Source organism: Gymnoscopelus microlampas (assembly GCF_963454915.1).
Source record: "Gymnoscopelus microlampas genome assembly, chromosome: 21".
In the NCBI taxonomy this organism is placed as follows: domain Eukaryota; kingdom Metazoa; phylum Chordata; class Actinopteri; order Myctophiformes; family Myctophidae; genus Gymnoscopelus; species Gymnoscopelus microlampas.
Window position 1 is genome coordinate 13,602,959 of NC_139958.1, and position 15,747 is coordinate 13,618,705.

The window sequence follows — 15,747 nt, forward strand, 5'->3', positions numbered from 1 at the left end:
GGGTATTTATGTACTGTGTATGTATGTACGTTCATGAATAATTACCTCAAATGGGGGGGGGGGATTTTCAAAAACCCAATAAACAGATTAAAAAAAAGTAAAAGACCTCAAAGTTTTAATTGAGCAAAAGTATTGGCATCAAAATATAGTTCCAGTACCAAAGTAAAGGAACTCAAGGTTTTCCAAATTTGTATTAATAATAAAAATCTGCAAACTAGTAACTCAAGCTGTCAAATATTTGTAGTGAAGTAAAAAGTACATGGTTTGAGTGAAAATACAAGTAAAAATTCAACATTTACTGTGTACAATTACAACATACTTAGTTACTTTCCACCACCGCCTATAACAGTACCTGACAGTCGACGTCGTCGTCACAGACCCAGCTGGAGGGGATGCACGTGGAGTTTCCACACTGGAACTCGGTGGGACCGCAGGAGGACGGAGTGCAGTCCACCTCGTCTGAGCCGTCGCCACAGTCATCCTCGCCGTTGCACTGGAAGTTACGGGATATACACCTGCCACTGGCACAGGTGAACTCGTTGGGAGCACAGGTGATGTTACCTGGGACAAGACGGGGAGGGGGAGAGGAGGAGATGGATGTTAGGTTGGTTTTCTTGCACAATGTGTTAACCCATTCAATCCGGGAACGCATCTGTGTCATTTTAAGATTTCTTTGGCTCTTTCGAGCTTGTATATCTGCAATTTGTTTTTTTGAAATCGCTAAAATGTGTTTGAATATAAATATACATTTTCAAGCGAACATTTTTTACTCAAATCTTTGCTTCTGGGGATTCTACAAATATCTTCTAAATCCCCATATTTAAAAAAAATGTTGCTATATACCAGTGATTCTCAAACTTGTTTCATGTCAAGGACCCCCAAAATGATGATCTGTTACTCAGATGTTCTAGTTGGAGAAAAAGAGTGGTAAAGAATATGAACTTGAACATGGGTTAGTTTTTGTGCCTCTGTATCTTGCTTTTCCAGTTTTTCTATTTGTTTCCACTTTATACTGATGTATATTTTGTGTCAATGTTTTTTTGCCCGTTCTTTTTGTCTCATTTAGTTTAGTCTCCGTTTTGTTTTGTCCCGATGTTGTATTTTGTGTCGTCTCTGTAGTCGACATGACTGCATCACTGTGGAGTCCACATGAAAAAAGTATACAAAAAAAGATAGCAAGTTATTTAACCACTTGAAACCCCAGCATCCATATTCTGGGCAGCAAATAAATCTGCTATTTTTGGCAAAGAGATTTGGTGTAGACGTGAAAAACCGATCCATTTGTAAGTCAAGTGCGTTTCCTCTAAGAATTTACCTACAGTAGTATCCTATAGTTTCAATGTACAGATTGTCATTTCGATAGCACATAGTTTAGACTGATGCTAGGTTATTGAGGCACTATACTGTCTCTCTGCATTCTATGTATGTGTTTACCTTGCTTATTGTAAGTCGTAAGTCGCTGTGGATAAGAGCATCTGCTAAATGCCCACATTGGAAAGAAGGAGAGAGGAGGGAGAGTGGGAGGGAGGAGGAGGAAGATAAAGGAGAGAGGAGGAGGGAGAGAAAAGAGAGGAGGACAGAAAGAGGCCGAGGGCAAGATAGTATTATATCATTGCTGTCGGGCAGAAACCTTGTATCTCCACATTTCAACTTTTTGTGTTTTTTCGTAAATGAATGCCTTACTTTGTCGTATAAGAGTGCTGTGCGCTTGTAGATCGGCTATTTTAGTTATTTTGGAAAAAATGTTGAAAGTGGTTAAGTGTGTCTGTGGGTTTTGGACATACAAGGTTTCCACCCAACAGTGAGGATATTATTATTGATGACCTCTGTGGGAGAATTATGACTAATAGTGACATACTCTGTGTGTGCCTGCGTGCGTGTGTGCGTGTGTGCGTGTGTGCGTGCGTGCGTGCTTTTAGAAAATAACATGGATTAAACTGGCACAGGAGTAACAGCACAGAGGTTTGATAAAAATAGGTTTCCTATCATCTGCTGTAGCTGGTTTCTAAAAAAGAGGGCTACAGTATGTACACAGTTAAACCCTCAGTGTTCATTTATCCATTTGGAATTAAGTGAAGAAATGATCCCTGAGGGTCGATCTAGTGATTTGTTCAGTGAGTGAGAACTGTGTTCATGTGAGCATGTGCTGTATGTGTGTACATGAATGTAAATGTAAGTCGTTGCTGTCGGGTGTAATCCTTGTACTGTATGTCCAAAACCCTTCCTTTTTTATGATCTTTAAAAAAAAAACACTTGAAAATAGTGCAAATAGCCAATCTACTATTGGCTATTTGCCAGTGTGACACAGTTTTTTTTTAAAGATATTTTTAATTGATAGTTTACAGTATAGATTGACAGGAAACAAGGAAAGAGAGATGGGGAGAGACATGCAAGATAGTCGGGAACGGGACTCGAACCCGCGATGCACTGTCAGGCTACTTTTGAGCCAATGTGCCCCGGGCCTAGTGCGACACTCTTGAATGATGAAGTATAGGATATTAATTCACACACAAAAAAGTTGAAAGATGGAGATTCTGCCCGACGGTGACGAAGTGTTAAGACAGATATATTGAGAGAGAAACAGCTATAACAGGTATATTGTTGCTGGCGTGTGGAAACCTTTTTATGTCCAAAACCGTTTTATTATTTTTTATTATTAAAATAAGTAAGGAAAATAGTGAAAACAGCCGATTTATAAGCTCACAACACGAGAGCTGAAAAGACAAGAGTGAGAGTGAGTGTGTGTGTGTGTGTGTACTCACCACAGTTGAGCTCATCATCTCCGTTGTCACAGTCCCTCTCTCCATCACACTTCCAGAAGACAGGGATGCACTGAGTGGAGCCCACACCACAACTAAACTCATTCACACGACACGTACGCAAGTCTGCACACACACACACCCACACACAAAACACAGACATCAACATTTTTGGACAGCATAAATGCATATATTATGTGCTTACCCTAAAGCCGTGACATCGGCAGATCTGCGAGCTCACAATGCATTGTGAGCTCGTAGATCTGCTATTTTTGGACACCGACATGCAACTCCATACACTGTAAATCAGGCATAATTCTAACACCATGCATAGTTTAAAATGTTTGCTCCATGCTTGAATCCTACACAAAACTCATTTTATAAATCTGTTTCACACATCATTAATTACGTAGTTATAGAGACCCAAAATGTGCGAGTCACAAAGTATGTCTCACACATTCAAACATTAGTCAAATGAGATATACAATACATAAAAATACGGTCAATTCGGTAAAAGATTGAATGCACCACATAAACGGTAATAAAATAAAAAAGGGATACAAGATGTGCATACAGATAAAGCAAGTCACTACTCTACACTGTAGCCAAGCCCAGTGTGGTTTTAAAAGTGTCTACTGAGTCAGCATCTCAGATCAGAGCAAAGAGACTCTTCCAAAGACAATCAAAGCCCTGCAGCCTGCTGATTTGCTGTTATAGTCAGATCTACATTCTGGGGCCAAACAATAATAAGAACACGACACCATTGGACAGATGTTACAGCTTTCACTACAACATACATATATATATATATATATACGCGCGCACACACACACACACACACACACACACACACACACACACACACACACACACACATATATATGTTAGCCTCGTTCCCAGCCTTAATCATCTGTAAAGAGAAAAGCCTGGGTCACGACCCAAAGCAGAGAGTGTCTATAGGGGCGGGACTTCGGTCGTACGCATTTCCCCCAGAAACATTTTTGAGTGGTGCCAACCACTCCTACATTTGACTTTGTCCGTGTGTCCGTCCGTCCGTATGTATGTCCGTCCGTCCGTACAGCACGGCTGATTGGTCAAGCTTCACGTGACACGTGACATATTGTTGCTGATTGCAACACAAGGATGCAACCAGTTACACTTTCAAAGGCACCACTCTCTTCACACTGGGTGTGATTTGTTTTTTGTCAAATCACTTGTTTCACTCACGGAGAATGTAAACAGATTTGTAAAGCGTCAACGTCATTTCCTTGGGCGGTACTTCCGCCAAATTGCAGTACTTCCGTTTAGACGCTCAACCGGCTAGGTCTTGCCCAGCGTGATAATATGTAGGTTTACCAGAGCCCTGTTAGTCAGCATTAGCTGCTTCCACATCTTATGATGCATTTTGAGAGGTTTTCTTTTTTTGTACGGCATGGCTCCTTTGGGGGGATAAGCCGTCTATAAGAGTGTGTGTGTGTGTGTGTGTGTGTGTGTGTGTGTGTGTGTGTGTGTGTGTGTGTGTGTGTGTGTGTGTGTGTGTGTGTTTGGCATTTCTCAAACCACTGGACTGATCAGTGGCATCTTTCTTGTGCATGCTTCCAGAGGGCGAAGTAAATCCTGAATCCTCAAATATTTTTCATTCACATAGTGTGAATACTTTGTAAATATTACTCATATTCATAATCTCAGACTCACCATCCCTCCATATTTGGGCAGAGAGATCCGCAGGGAAGCCAAGCCATTATTAGACCATCTCTTGTTTTAATTTAAATGTTTTTTGCCAATCCCCACTGTTTGCCTGCACATGGCATAAAAAAAATATATATATATATTTGTTTTTCTACCAATCGAGTCATTTCCAATGCAGTCAATGCCAATTACTCCTAGGCTGTGTACTGTGGTCCCTGCAGGTGCTAACCCCCTACTGCTTGCCTGGGGAGGGTCAAGACCATGCATCTTCCAATTCACATGGAGCAAAAATGGACACACCAAAGCCAAACATTTTCATCTTAAACATAATTGTAATTAACCACTTAAGCCATATTTTATACTAGTTATTGGAAAATATCTACCGATCTACAAGCTCACAACGCATCGTGATAACAGGAATAATTTGGGGGAAATTTAGAAAATTGTAATTTAAAAAAAAATTGGGACACCAGTGTGAAACTGGTAAAGTTTCAGAGATTCAGCTCTAACTGCGGTGCAACTCTACTGATGGGTTAGTGCACCGCTGACACAAAGTATATGCTGTACATTTGTATTCTTTAGGTTAAAGGCCTGAGAGTCATGAACTGCTTGACCATCTCATCAGTCACTAGTCCTCTCTTCTGTTTGTGTTCATTGATAATTGGCTGCAGGGTTTCAAAGAGAATGTTCTTCAACTCTCCTGAAAGCAGGGCTCCACTTCTATAGTCCCGTTTGATCTTCTCCAGCTGTTTATCGTCTTCCAGGAAGAAGGTCAGGTACATGTAGGACACATCTACATCTGGGTTACCACCATCCTCCCTGTGTTCCTTCACTGTGTCCTTCCCTCCAGAGAACGCGTCTTTCATTATCTTCTTCTTGATCTCCTCGGGTGTGTCGGTGAGGAAAATAGAAGACTTGGGGTCACTGGCGCTCATCTTTGTCTGAGGTCCCTGCAGGGCCGGAAAGAAGGTGGAGTGCAGCAAGGCTGGCTTTGCATAGCCGAGCTTGGGGGCTGCGTCCCGGGTCATTCTGAAATACGGGTCCTGATCTATGGCGCAAGGGATAAGACATGGGACGTTCTTTCTGCCTCTGAAGATCTGGGGGAAAGAGCTACTGAAGGATGGAGCGGCCTGAATGGCTGGGAAGCCAATCTTTCCGATGCACTCACTCTCAAATGTGAAGCCAAAGATGCCCCTGACTTGGTTGCATGTTACCACCTTTTGGATCTTCACCACGTTTGTATACAACTCGGGCGTCATATTGTTGAGGTTAGAGAAGATGAATGTCTTGTTGACGTCAAAGCCACAGGCGATGATGTCCTTGGCGTTCTCTATGGTGTAGTGCTGACATTCCTCCAGCGTCAGATCCTTCCACAGGTATTTCTCATCGTCCGTCATCTGGATGACCAGGGGGACGTCAAAAACATCCTGCAGCCATTTGGTGAAGATGAATGGGATGAGATGTCCAACATGCATGGCGTCTGATGAGGGTCCTCTGCCAGTGTAGATGTAGAAGCACTTGTCCTTCTCGTATGCATCCAGCAGTTGATGCATATCTCTGTGGGAGAAAAAGACTCCTCTTCTTAGAAAGCGGTGTGGCTTCTGCCCCGTGACCCTTTCAAATCGGTCCAACAGCTCCTTGTCGATTTTCTTACTACCGAACCTCACTATGAGCTTGTCATAGTCAAGCCCCGTGGCGCTGGTGGTGGACACATTCCATGGGTCAACTGAGTCTTCTGTTGTCTTCAATGTGTTCACGTCTTCCTTCTTCTGCTCTGCATTGAGAGACATTTGTGACAAAGACTCATTTATTTTCAGTTGAATTCTCTCCCCCTCCATGTCTTCCATCTTTGCTTCTTGAAAGAGGAAGACTTCGAGATAGCAAGAATAAATATAGCTGCTGCTCCTACCGTGTCAAAATTGCTGCTCGCTGATTGGACAGAATATTTTGATGGCATCACATGACATCAAAAATACTCCATATTTGGGCAAGACTGATGTCACCTTTTTAACTCTATGGATGTCACAAGACATCAGAATTCCTTATTCCAACCAGTTCCTTTCCCCTCCACCCGGCGCCCCGGCTGACCAGGGGGAGGCAGTATAGAGACCAGGAGTACTGTATGTTTTTGTGAGGTACTATCTATCTATCGATCTATATATAATCTATCTCCATCATTAAATGTCATGACAGTGATGCTGTCAGGAGGCACATGCATGCGGTTCGGTAAGCATAAATTGCCTAGTCATCCAACCTCAGGCACAGCTGAAGCACGGGATAATCTAAGGCAAAGACAAATTCCAGGGTTATAATCAATATCGTACTGTTGTACAAGTACTAGACAGTAGTGGGTCTCTCTCTCACTCACTCTCTCAAAGAGTTTGTAATTATGTTCCAGTGCTATTGCGATGACCATTTCAATGAATAAACTAAGACATATTAAACCTAGACTTTTATTTAGATTCACTGTAGCTCACTTTTGTTATGAGACATTTTAAAATACAATCATGAGCCATGAGTAACACTTGACAGTGCAAATCATACAACCAACCAACCAACCAGGGGCAGAAGTCACTGCACACCACCGTACAAAACCAATGGTTCTCAACATGGGGCCTGGGGACCCCCAGGGTTCTCAATGGTTGATAGTTCGGAACCAAATGGAGAATTTTACAGTGCAGAATGGGGTCCCAGAGATTAAAAGAAATCCAAATGGGGGCGTGTGGATTAATGCACATCAAACTAGGGTTGGAGAATCACTGGTATAAACAACCAGCTTGCAGAATCAGACACAGATTAAAGACCTTACAGGAGTGGCTAAATGGAACACAGATGTAATGAGCCAATATTTCTGTAAGAACAAGGTCCAGAGAACAACAGCGCAGCAACATTCAAAGGTTTCGTGATTAAACCAATGTAATGCATTAACTAAATCAATCAATCAGTTTGGCCTGAACCCCTAATGATGGAAGCATGTCCAATTAAACCTGATGTAATTGAGATTAGTGTACTTTACGTTCTCCTTCTCCCCCTTCGTCCTTCCATCGTAGGTCACTGTTCAGCCTCCATCATTCTACTACGGCTAAATCTATCCAGTATTTTCTTATAGATTATTCTATCAATTACTTTTTTGATTAATAAAATCATCAAGAAGCATTTTCTTTTATTGAATCAATTACACAAACAAAATAGTTAAAGCAATATCATATCTACAAGCAGATCTACAAGCTTGTAGATCGGCTATTCTCACTATTTTTATGTTTTTTTGCCTATAATGACACGACCAAAATAGGGATAGATTATTTTGTTAAAAGATCAATTATTTTGTATAAACTTCTATACACAGTAAAAATACTTCATGTGTTAATTCAACTCTTCTTTTGTGCATTTGTAACTCAGAGAGTGTACAAGTGTAACCATTTACACTTGTACACTCAGTTATATTAGGGTTGTCCGATATTGGCTTTTTTACCGATAACCGATATACCGATATTGTCCAACTCTTAATTACCGATACCGATATCAACCGATACCGATATATGCAGGGATTATTGTGATTAGGGTAAGCTCAAATTTCATATCACACACACCATATACAGTAAGAACTCCTGTAACTTATTTATAAAGCAAAAAAAAAAAAAAAAAAAAAAAAAATTTTTTTTTTTCAAAAACCGATACCGATATTTTCCCGATATCAATTTTTATGCTAATATCGGCCGATAATATCGGGAGGCCGATAAAATCGGACATCCCTAAGTTATATTAAATTGTATTTTCTCTGGTCTTTACTGCATTGATTTGACACATACAAAAAACTTATGTAGCTATAATATCAGTGGTTCTCAAACTTTTTTCATGTCAAGGACCCCCAAAATGTCAAGGATCCTGTGTGAGTGTGTGCATGCAGACATATACTCTAGGTGCACACATGAAATTCCGGTTAAAACTAAGTATTTTCTTAAAAAGGTTAAAGAAATGTTAAAGCAATATTAGATATAACTAGAAAAGCAATATTAGATATAACTAGAAAAAGTGCTCCTCGGAGCACAAGTCTCCGCCAGGTCAGGTAGGTTATTGTGGCCTCCTGGTGGCGTTATAATAGGCCAATGTGAAAAGGGTGTCTAGGCCTTTCACTGCAATCATGATTTGAGCATTTTGTTTGTATTTTGTCACATGACTATAGAGATACTGGCCCTCATTTATCAACGCAGCATATAAACCGCCGTATATTTTTCCATATATTCGGCGTACACCAACGTCGAAGTCACATTTATCAACGCATCCTACACAGCTGATCCGAGCTTACACTTGGTCCCAGCGTTGATAAATGTCACGGCTGAAACGAGCGTCATTTAAATAACACGCCCCATAAATATTCTCAAAACGCCCCGATTTTACGACATGAAGACGAACCAGAATACGATCAAAGACATGAAAAGCCAATAAGAAACAGCACCCCCCCCCCGCTGGCCTCGCCGCACACGCACACGCACACGCCTCTCTCGCTCGCTCTCTCTCTCTCTCTCTCACACACACACACACACACACACACACACACGCCCGTAGCATATTGTCACGTAGGCTTGTAGCCTACATGAATGACATATTATGATACCAATCACATCGGCATGAATGGAATACTTTTGTAGATTAATGTATTTAACCCATACCGAGCAGTGCGCGTTCGAGTTACACTAAAATAAAGCCCTCATGTAGGCTATTCCCATTTCCCAGTGAGACTCGGACCGTCGGACGGGCGAGTCCCGTCCCGCTCCGCATTAATGAGAGATAGCCTGGAGAGAACATTAATGAATGAAGGCTGGTGTGTGTTGGACCATGGGTTAAATGTCTGATCTCCCGGTGGCCATGAAAATATAACAGCAGCGCCGCCTGTTAGACCGGTGCTCGCGCAGAAGAGTGCTCTCGCAGAAAGCGCCCGTATATTTTGAAAATAGCAGATCTACAAGCTCACAACGCGTTGCTGGCTTGTGAGCTTGTAGATCTGCTATTTTCAATACAGACAGATCTACAATCTTATCTGAATGACTGTTAAAGCAGTTTGTTTAAATTACTTTATAAAATGTTATATTTTCACAGGGATTATTTATTAGTGTAGATATACAGATTTATGAGTGGATTAGGTGTCCAATGCCTCTCAGACAGTCAAACAATGCTGCTCCGCAGGTCTAGGATGGAATAAACGGGTGCAGCCAACGTCAACAACTGGTCCCGACCAGATGTGAGATCTCAGCGTACCGTAGGATAAAGCCCACGTCAGGATATATTGATAAATGCCGAAAATTGCGGTGATCTCGCCGTACGCCCATTATTTGGTCTACACCGCGTTGATAAATGAGGGCCACTGTGTACTGATTTGCATGATTTTTGGGCAGAATCTGATGGAGTAATATCAAAAAATGTTTTTTGCAAAAATCGGCCTCCTGGTGGCGCTATAACAGGCCAATCTGAAAGATTCGGGCAGAGGTTCGGCTTTGACATCCAGGGAGTGTGTGTGCACAGATTCGCAGCGACCGGGCCAACAGTGCCGGAGATTAGCTGCTCGCAGACAGACGGACACGCGGACGGAAAGTCTGCAAAACATAGTCTCGGCCATGCCTACGGCCTGGCGGAGACAATAATGGATAGTAATGATTGCAATAGAGTGTTTGTTCAGTAACAGGGGTCTCCTCGTTTCTCCAGCTATTTAATAAACAGAAAACAGGTTTTTGGGTGGGTTGCCAATTTCAGCCAATCAGTAGAGAGTAGCATAACTAAGTATGGTGGTCCAGTTCCAATTTTGTTTGCTCATTTCTTTGTGTCATCACTTCCAATTTGACTCGTTTATCCTGTACCCTGTGTGAGTTCTCTCCCCTGAGTGGATAAAGTTGGTATCCCGACCTGAAAATGCATTTCACTACAGAGCTGAAGAGACAGGGAGACTCCCGTTACTGAACAAACACTCGATAGCAATGAGTACTATCGGAACACTCGAATAACACTTTTTAACCTCACTTACCCTACCTTTAACAGACACAGTAACACAGACTTGCAGACACATGCCAACAACACTTAAGGACAGACAGGAAATGCACACACTCTGCTGCCAAGTCATGTGTAACAGCTGGTCAAACAGGACAGTGATAGCAAGATTACAGTATCTAAAGTAGGCTGACTTGCACATACTGTACAACACACTCACACACACACACACACACACACACACACACACACACACTATCCAAGCTGACCTGCACGTACAAAGACTGTACACAAAAATGTTATCACTATTCTACACAATATTAAGGACTGAAAATGAAATACAAACAATACTATGCTGATCTAGCCCTATGCTGATCTAACACATTAATTAGTTCTACAAGAGCTTGGTTCTGATCTGGGACAACCGTTGCTTTTTCTACCACAGACAGCAGTGAGGTAATGTTGGCATGCACCACTAGTAATGGACCTGCAAGTGAAGTAGTGGATGCACCAGGCTTAACCCCAGTAAGGCCTGAGGCCAATTCTACAAATACCCTCTAAATCGGTAGTTCTCACACTTTCAAGATTTTTCAAAATGTTCAAAAATAGCAGATGTACAAGGTCGCACCACGGCACGAAGTGGCATGCGGCCATAGCTGAGTGGTTAGTGAGTCCGCCTAAGGAGCCAGAGGCCCTGGTTGCCGCAGGTTCGATTCCCGGCCAGGCCAGCATATGTGTCGATGAAATGAAATTTGTCCCTTAGCAAGACTCTTAACCCCAAATTGCTCACAGGTTCTCATTGGAAACAAGACCGCAGGGACTTTCATGAACGACCTGTTAAAAGGAATTATCCTTATCCTTATGCTGTGAGCTTGTGTATATGCTATTTTTGAATAGCCAGCGCTGAAGTCTAAAATGACAGGGATGCTTTCCTTAATGGGTTATGGCCTCTATGCATGAACTTTACTTGGGCTGAACAATTCATTAAAACTGATATTTAGAACTAGCCTGCCAGTATGAACAAATCGCCAAAGAGTCCCACTTTGGCCATGCCCCCATCTCAGAAAGGCTTTCAGACTGAATAATGAAGTGAAACTAAATGAAAATTCAGGCTGAGTGTGAGGCTAATTTAGAACCAATAACCGAATTAATCCTGCTCATGCGGGTTAATCAAATTAATCGAGAAGCAGTTTTCTTTCTTCTTCTTCTTCTCTCATCAACCTCAACACAAAGAAAGTCTAAATCTCTTAGTCTGATTAACCACTTAACGCCGTTTTATACTTCGTTAATGGTGGCCTACAAAAATGTTCATACATTAATCAAGGCAAAAGTTCTAAAGAATCGTGATAATGATTTGAAGTCATATTTGCAGCCCTTGTATCAGCCACCCTACTTCCACATTTTACCAGCTAGAAAGAAGCCACAAAATCTATTATATTAAGCTGCAAGACCTCGGCTGTCTGGAAACATTCCATGTCCAAAACGGTTCCTTTTTTATCATTTAAAAAGCCGATCAACAAGCTCACAACGTGTAGCATTGCGCATTAACTGACGCACATGCTACGACGGTTAAGCACAGATGACCACCGACAACCCCAAGTGTACACATTTACAGAAAATGCCCTGAGCACGTACGCACACTGTATCCAAGCTGACCTTTATGTGTATACACCATAGTTATGAGCTTATGACTAGACCTGAACACAAGCGCACACACGCGCTGATTGTACGTACTAGACACCAATATAGTAACATGGAACTGACACAAGTTCCATCTATATAAAGTACATGCACGTACACGCATCTATATAAAGTACATGCACGTACACACAACAATATAAAGTACATGCACGTACACACACATCTATATAAAGTACATGCACGTCGTACACACATCTGTAAGCACAATGTGTTCATAGGCTGACCAGCCACAAATCTAACATAACCCCCCTCCACACACACACACACACACACACACACACACACACACACACACACACACACACACACACACACACACACACACACACACACACACACACACACACACACACACACACACACACACACACACACACAATATGCAGATGTGCATGCGTGAAAGCTTAAGTTTGTACTGTATGTGCACTGCATGCAAATGTGTGTGCATACCTGTTTAATAATAAGCTTGGCTTGACTTGTCTATGTGAAGAACTTAATGTCCGTGTGTGTGCACATAACTTTGTAGGTATCCGTGTGTGAGTACTGTAGGTTAAAAGAGGACAACCTTGTAAGCATTCTGTTCTGGTCAGAGCCGGGGTAATGCCTGTGTGAGTGTGTGCGCGTGCGTGCATGTGTGCGTGTGCATGTGAGAACAGTGCTGGTTCAGTGCCATGTCCTCCTCCATTGGCACAGCTGTTGCATTTAAAATCTTGAACACGCTGCAGCCAGGAAACAGGCACTGAGCACAAGTACATGTACTGTATGTCCATCATTCATTTAAAATACAGAATGATGTAGATGTAAATCACTTATTTAAATAATTAGAATTCACTTCAGGGTTTCCCAACAAGTGGGGCAGAACCTGAAAAGTGGGTCATACTGACAAGGACACGCACAGACAAATGACAACTTTACCAGAACAAGAAAAAAATAAGTTACAGGAGCGCTACTGGTGTGTATGCCTCAAACCACCGGTGCTCATGGAAGGGAATAATATTCAGGAGAGAGGACACATTATGCCAAAAAGGCATTAAAAAATCCAGGTCGAGGCACTCAAGTAAAAGGCCTCCTTCACTACAAGAAGTATTTTAATGTCTGTAGCCCAAATATAATAAAAGGCCTTTTACTTGATTTTTTTCTAAAGCCTTTTTGACATAATTTTTCCTCTCTCCCGTTTACCAGAACAAGGTTGTGTTTAGAGTTGTTCCGATACCAGTATCAGAAAAGCTGCCGATACTGCCTAAAATGCAGGTATGTATGTATGCCAGTCTATGCCATTCCCAAACCACATACTTTATCACATGATGATATGTCATTTACAGTCAATTATTTTGAATGCTTCAGTTGATGTTGCACTATTGTTTTATATACTGTACGTTTAAATCTGTATTTATTCCTAGATCAGTGGTTCTGATAACTCTGAGAGTGCACAAATATATGGGTCCATTTGTACACTCTCAGAGTTAAAGACATGCAAGGGTCCATTTGGAACCCCCTCAAGGAACCCTGAGTGTCCCTGGACCTCACCTTGAGAACCACTGTCCTAGATTTTCCTAGGTCAACATTTAGGATGTCTTCAGAGCTGTTGGGAGAATGCAACAGGAACCTGTGCCTATAGAGGGAAAATAATGTATTCTGCAAATAACCGCCATCAGATTGAAAATTGCCTAGCCTTAATAATCCCCTCATGAGGACTGATAATGACACATCTTCAAAAAAAATATAGCTGGAAGGTTCATATTAACAGGACCATAGAAAGCATATTTGAAAACAAATAATCTAAGTATGGAGAGATTGGAGACATGACAGCAGAATCTACATATTAACAGCCCTGAGGCAATGCATTTAATTAATTAAATACGCAGCACAAGCCTCAAAAGAACATTGTTCCTTGAAACATCGACAACAAAAAAACAGCAAAATACAAAAATAAGCTTTGTTTAACAGGCTTACAGTTACAAAGGGCTTCTACAATGACTGATGATGATGATAGAGCCTAGAGAAATCATCTTTGTTCTATTGACTTGAAACAATGATTGTTTCAAGTCGTTTGTTTGAAGGTTGTTTGGCTGAATATCATTATGAAAGTGCAGCTAAACGTCTAACTAAACAGGGTGTTGATGGATTAGTTTCCATCTTTAACTCATTCAGTGCCACTGAGCCCTGAGTGCCACTGGACGTCTAAGACGTCCAAAAAATACGTGGAAAATAATGTTCAGAACCCAAGATATGATGATTTGAAGATTTGCTGCTCCATTCACTCTTTGTTTAACTTCTTCCTGAAAAAGGCTGTATCTCGGCTCCTAAGCACTTTTTTTTTAACAATGAATTTTGGCTGTGGCACTCAGATCCAAAATTCCATAAATAAGCTGGGCACTGAATGAGTTAAAATATAGTCAAAACTGAAGATAAATGCACATCATCGCCTTAATTGTGAAGGCCACCTTGTTAATAGTCATCTGCTTAATCGTGAAGGCCACCTTCCGTGGTACGGCTTCACAGCAGTAGACCTTGTTCTTTTTAAACTACTGTCATTTAGCCCCCTCCAATGTTTCTGAAGGCCTGAACAAAATGGTTAGGGTACTTGTGATGTTTGCTAGAAAAGAGTCAGCACTAACAGGTTCCAACATCATCAAATACCCCTTTGTACGCACCTCGGCTGTCAGGCATCTGAAAGAAGTGCTTTTTTTTTGTTGCTGCCTTTTTAAGTCACTTCTGTTTCGTCTTGTGAATTAACTTTCTGTTGCCGTTTGGGTGTACGCATCGACTAGTGAAAGGACCCTTGGGAGGAACAAGGTTTTTATCTTAGAATTGGCTTTATTCCAATTGCAGTAATATTAACATTACCCTCATGCTGTGTTAGCATTTAAGAGTCCTCATTAATGCAGACTAAATGAAGCAAACACCATTAAACTAATTAAATGGAACGTCAAATGATTTGATGACTGGTGTCAGTTAAATTCCAAAACAGCATCAAAGGTGTAGAAGGTTAATGAAATGTGAGATTTCTGCGTCAGAAACGTCAATGTCAAAGACCTCAGAAAGACTACAAGGATGAGACTTGAATAACAAATCTAAATGTAAATCACCTTGTTTATGCAGGCAGTCAGTCAGCACAAGAACACAAGATCGGCTTGGATTCATGTAATCTCAGACTTCATGTAGGCAGTAAACGCGTAAATATATATTTAATTATAATAATGAAATAACCAAAATTAACCAAAATTAAGTCACATATACAAATAAATAAAATATGAACAAAATATGAATGGAATACACCACTTAATTGTTCTTCATACAATATTTTACAATACCTAATAAAAAATAGTCGTACGGAATGATGTAGTGTGGACCTATTACAATAGGCCTACATGTTTAGGCCCCATTTGAACTGAAATTGTATTATATTGATATGACGTCATAGACGGCTAACCGCCGTTAACGGCCTACATTCCAAAGGTTACACGTTTACAAAAAAGCTCCAAATGTCCATCCCTAAGACCCATATACTGTACCCAGTGGTACAGTACTGTACAGTACATATGCCTCATACAGAGCCACGCCGTAAAAAACATTTCATTAAGATACCTCAATGATTTTCATGTCACCATGTTTGGTG

At 41.2% G+C, this 15,747-nt stretch overlaps 2 protein-coding genes across 4 annotated transcripts in view; both read right to left on the reverse strand.

Annotated features, from left to right (window-relative positions):
* Positions 1 to 15,747, reverse strand: part of vldlr (very low density lipoprotein receptor) — a 69,540-nt gene that overhangs the window by 36,027 nt on the left and 17,766 nt on the right. For all 3 annotated transcript variants that reach the window (XM_084046940.1, XM_084046939.1, XM_084046938.1), the window contains exons 4-5: positions 2,763 to 2,885; positions 353 to 561 (exon numbers count right to left, since the gene is read on the reverse strand). In XM_084046940.1, the coding sequence (XP_083903066.1) occupies positions 353 to 561; positions 2,763 to 2,885 (332 nt within the window). The remainder of the gene's footprint in view (positions 1 to 352; positions 562 to 2,762; positions 2,886 to 15,747) is intronic.
* LOC311037251 (tryptophan--tRNA ligase, cytoplasmic-like) lies at positions 5,027 to 6,295 on the reverse strand (the record flags this gene model as incomplete). The annotated part of the gene is made up of 1 exon (XM_084046374.1): positions 5,027 to 6,295. The coding sequence occupies one exon, from the start codon at positions 6,293 to 6,295 to the stop codon at positions 5,027 to 5,029; it is 1,269 nt and encodes a 422-aa protein (XP_083902500.1).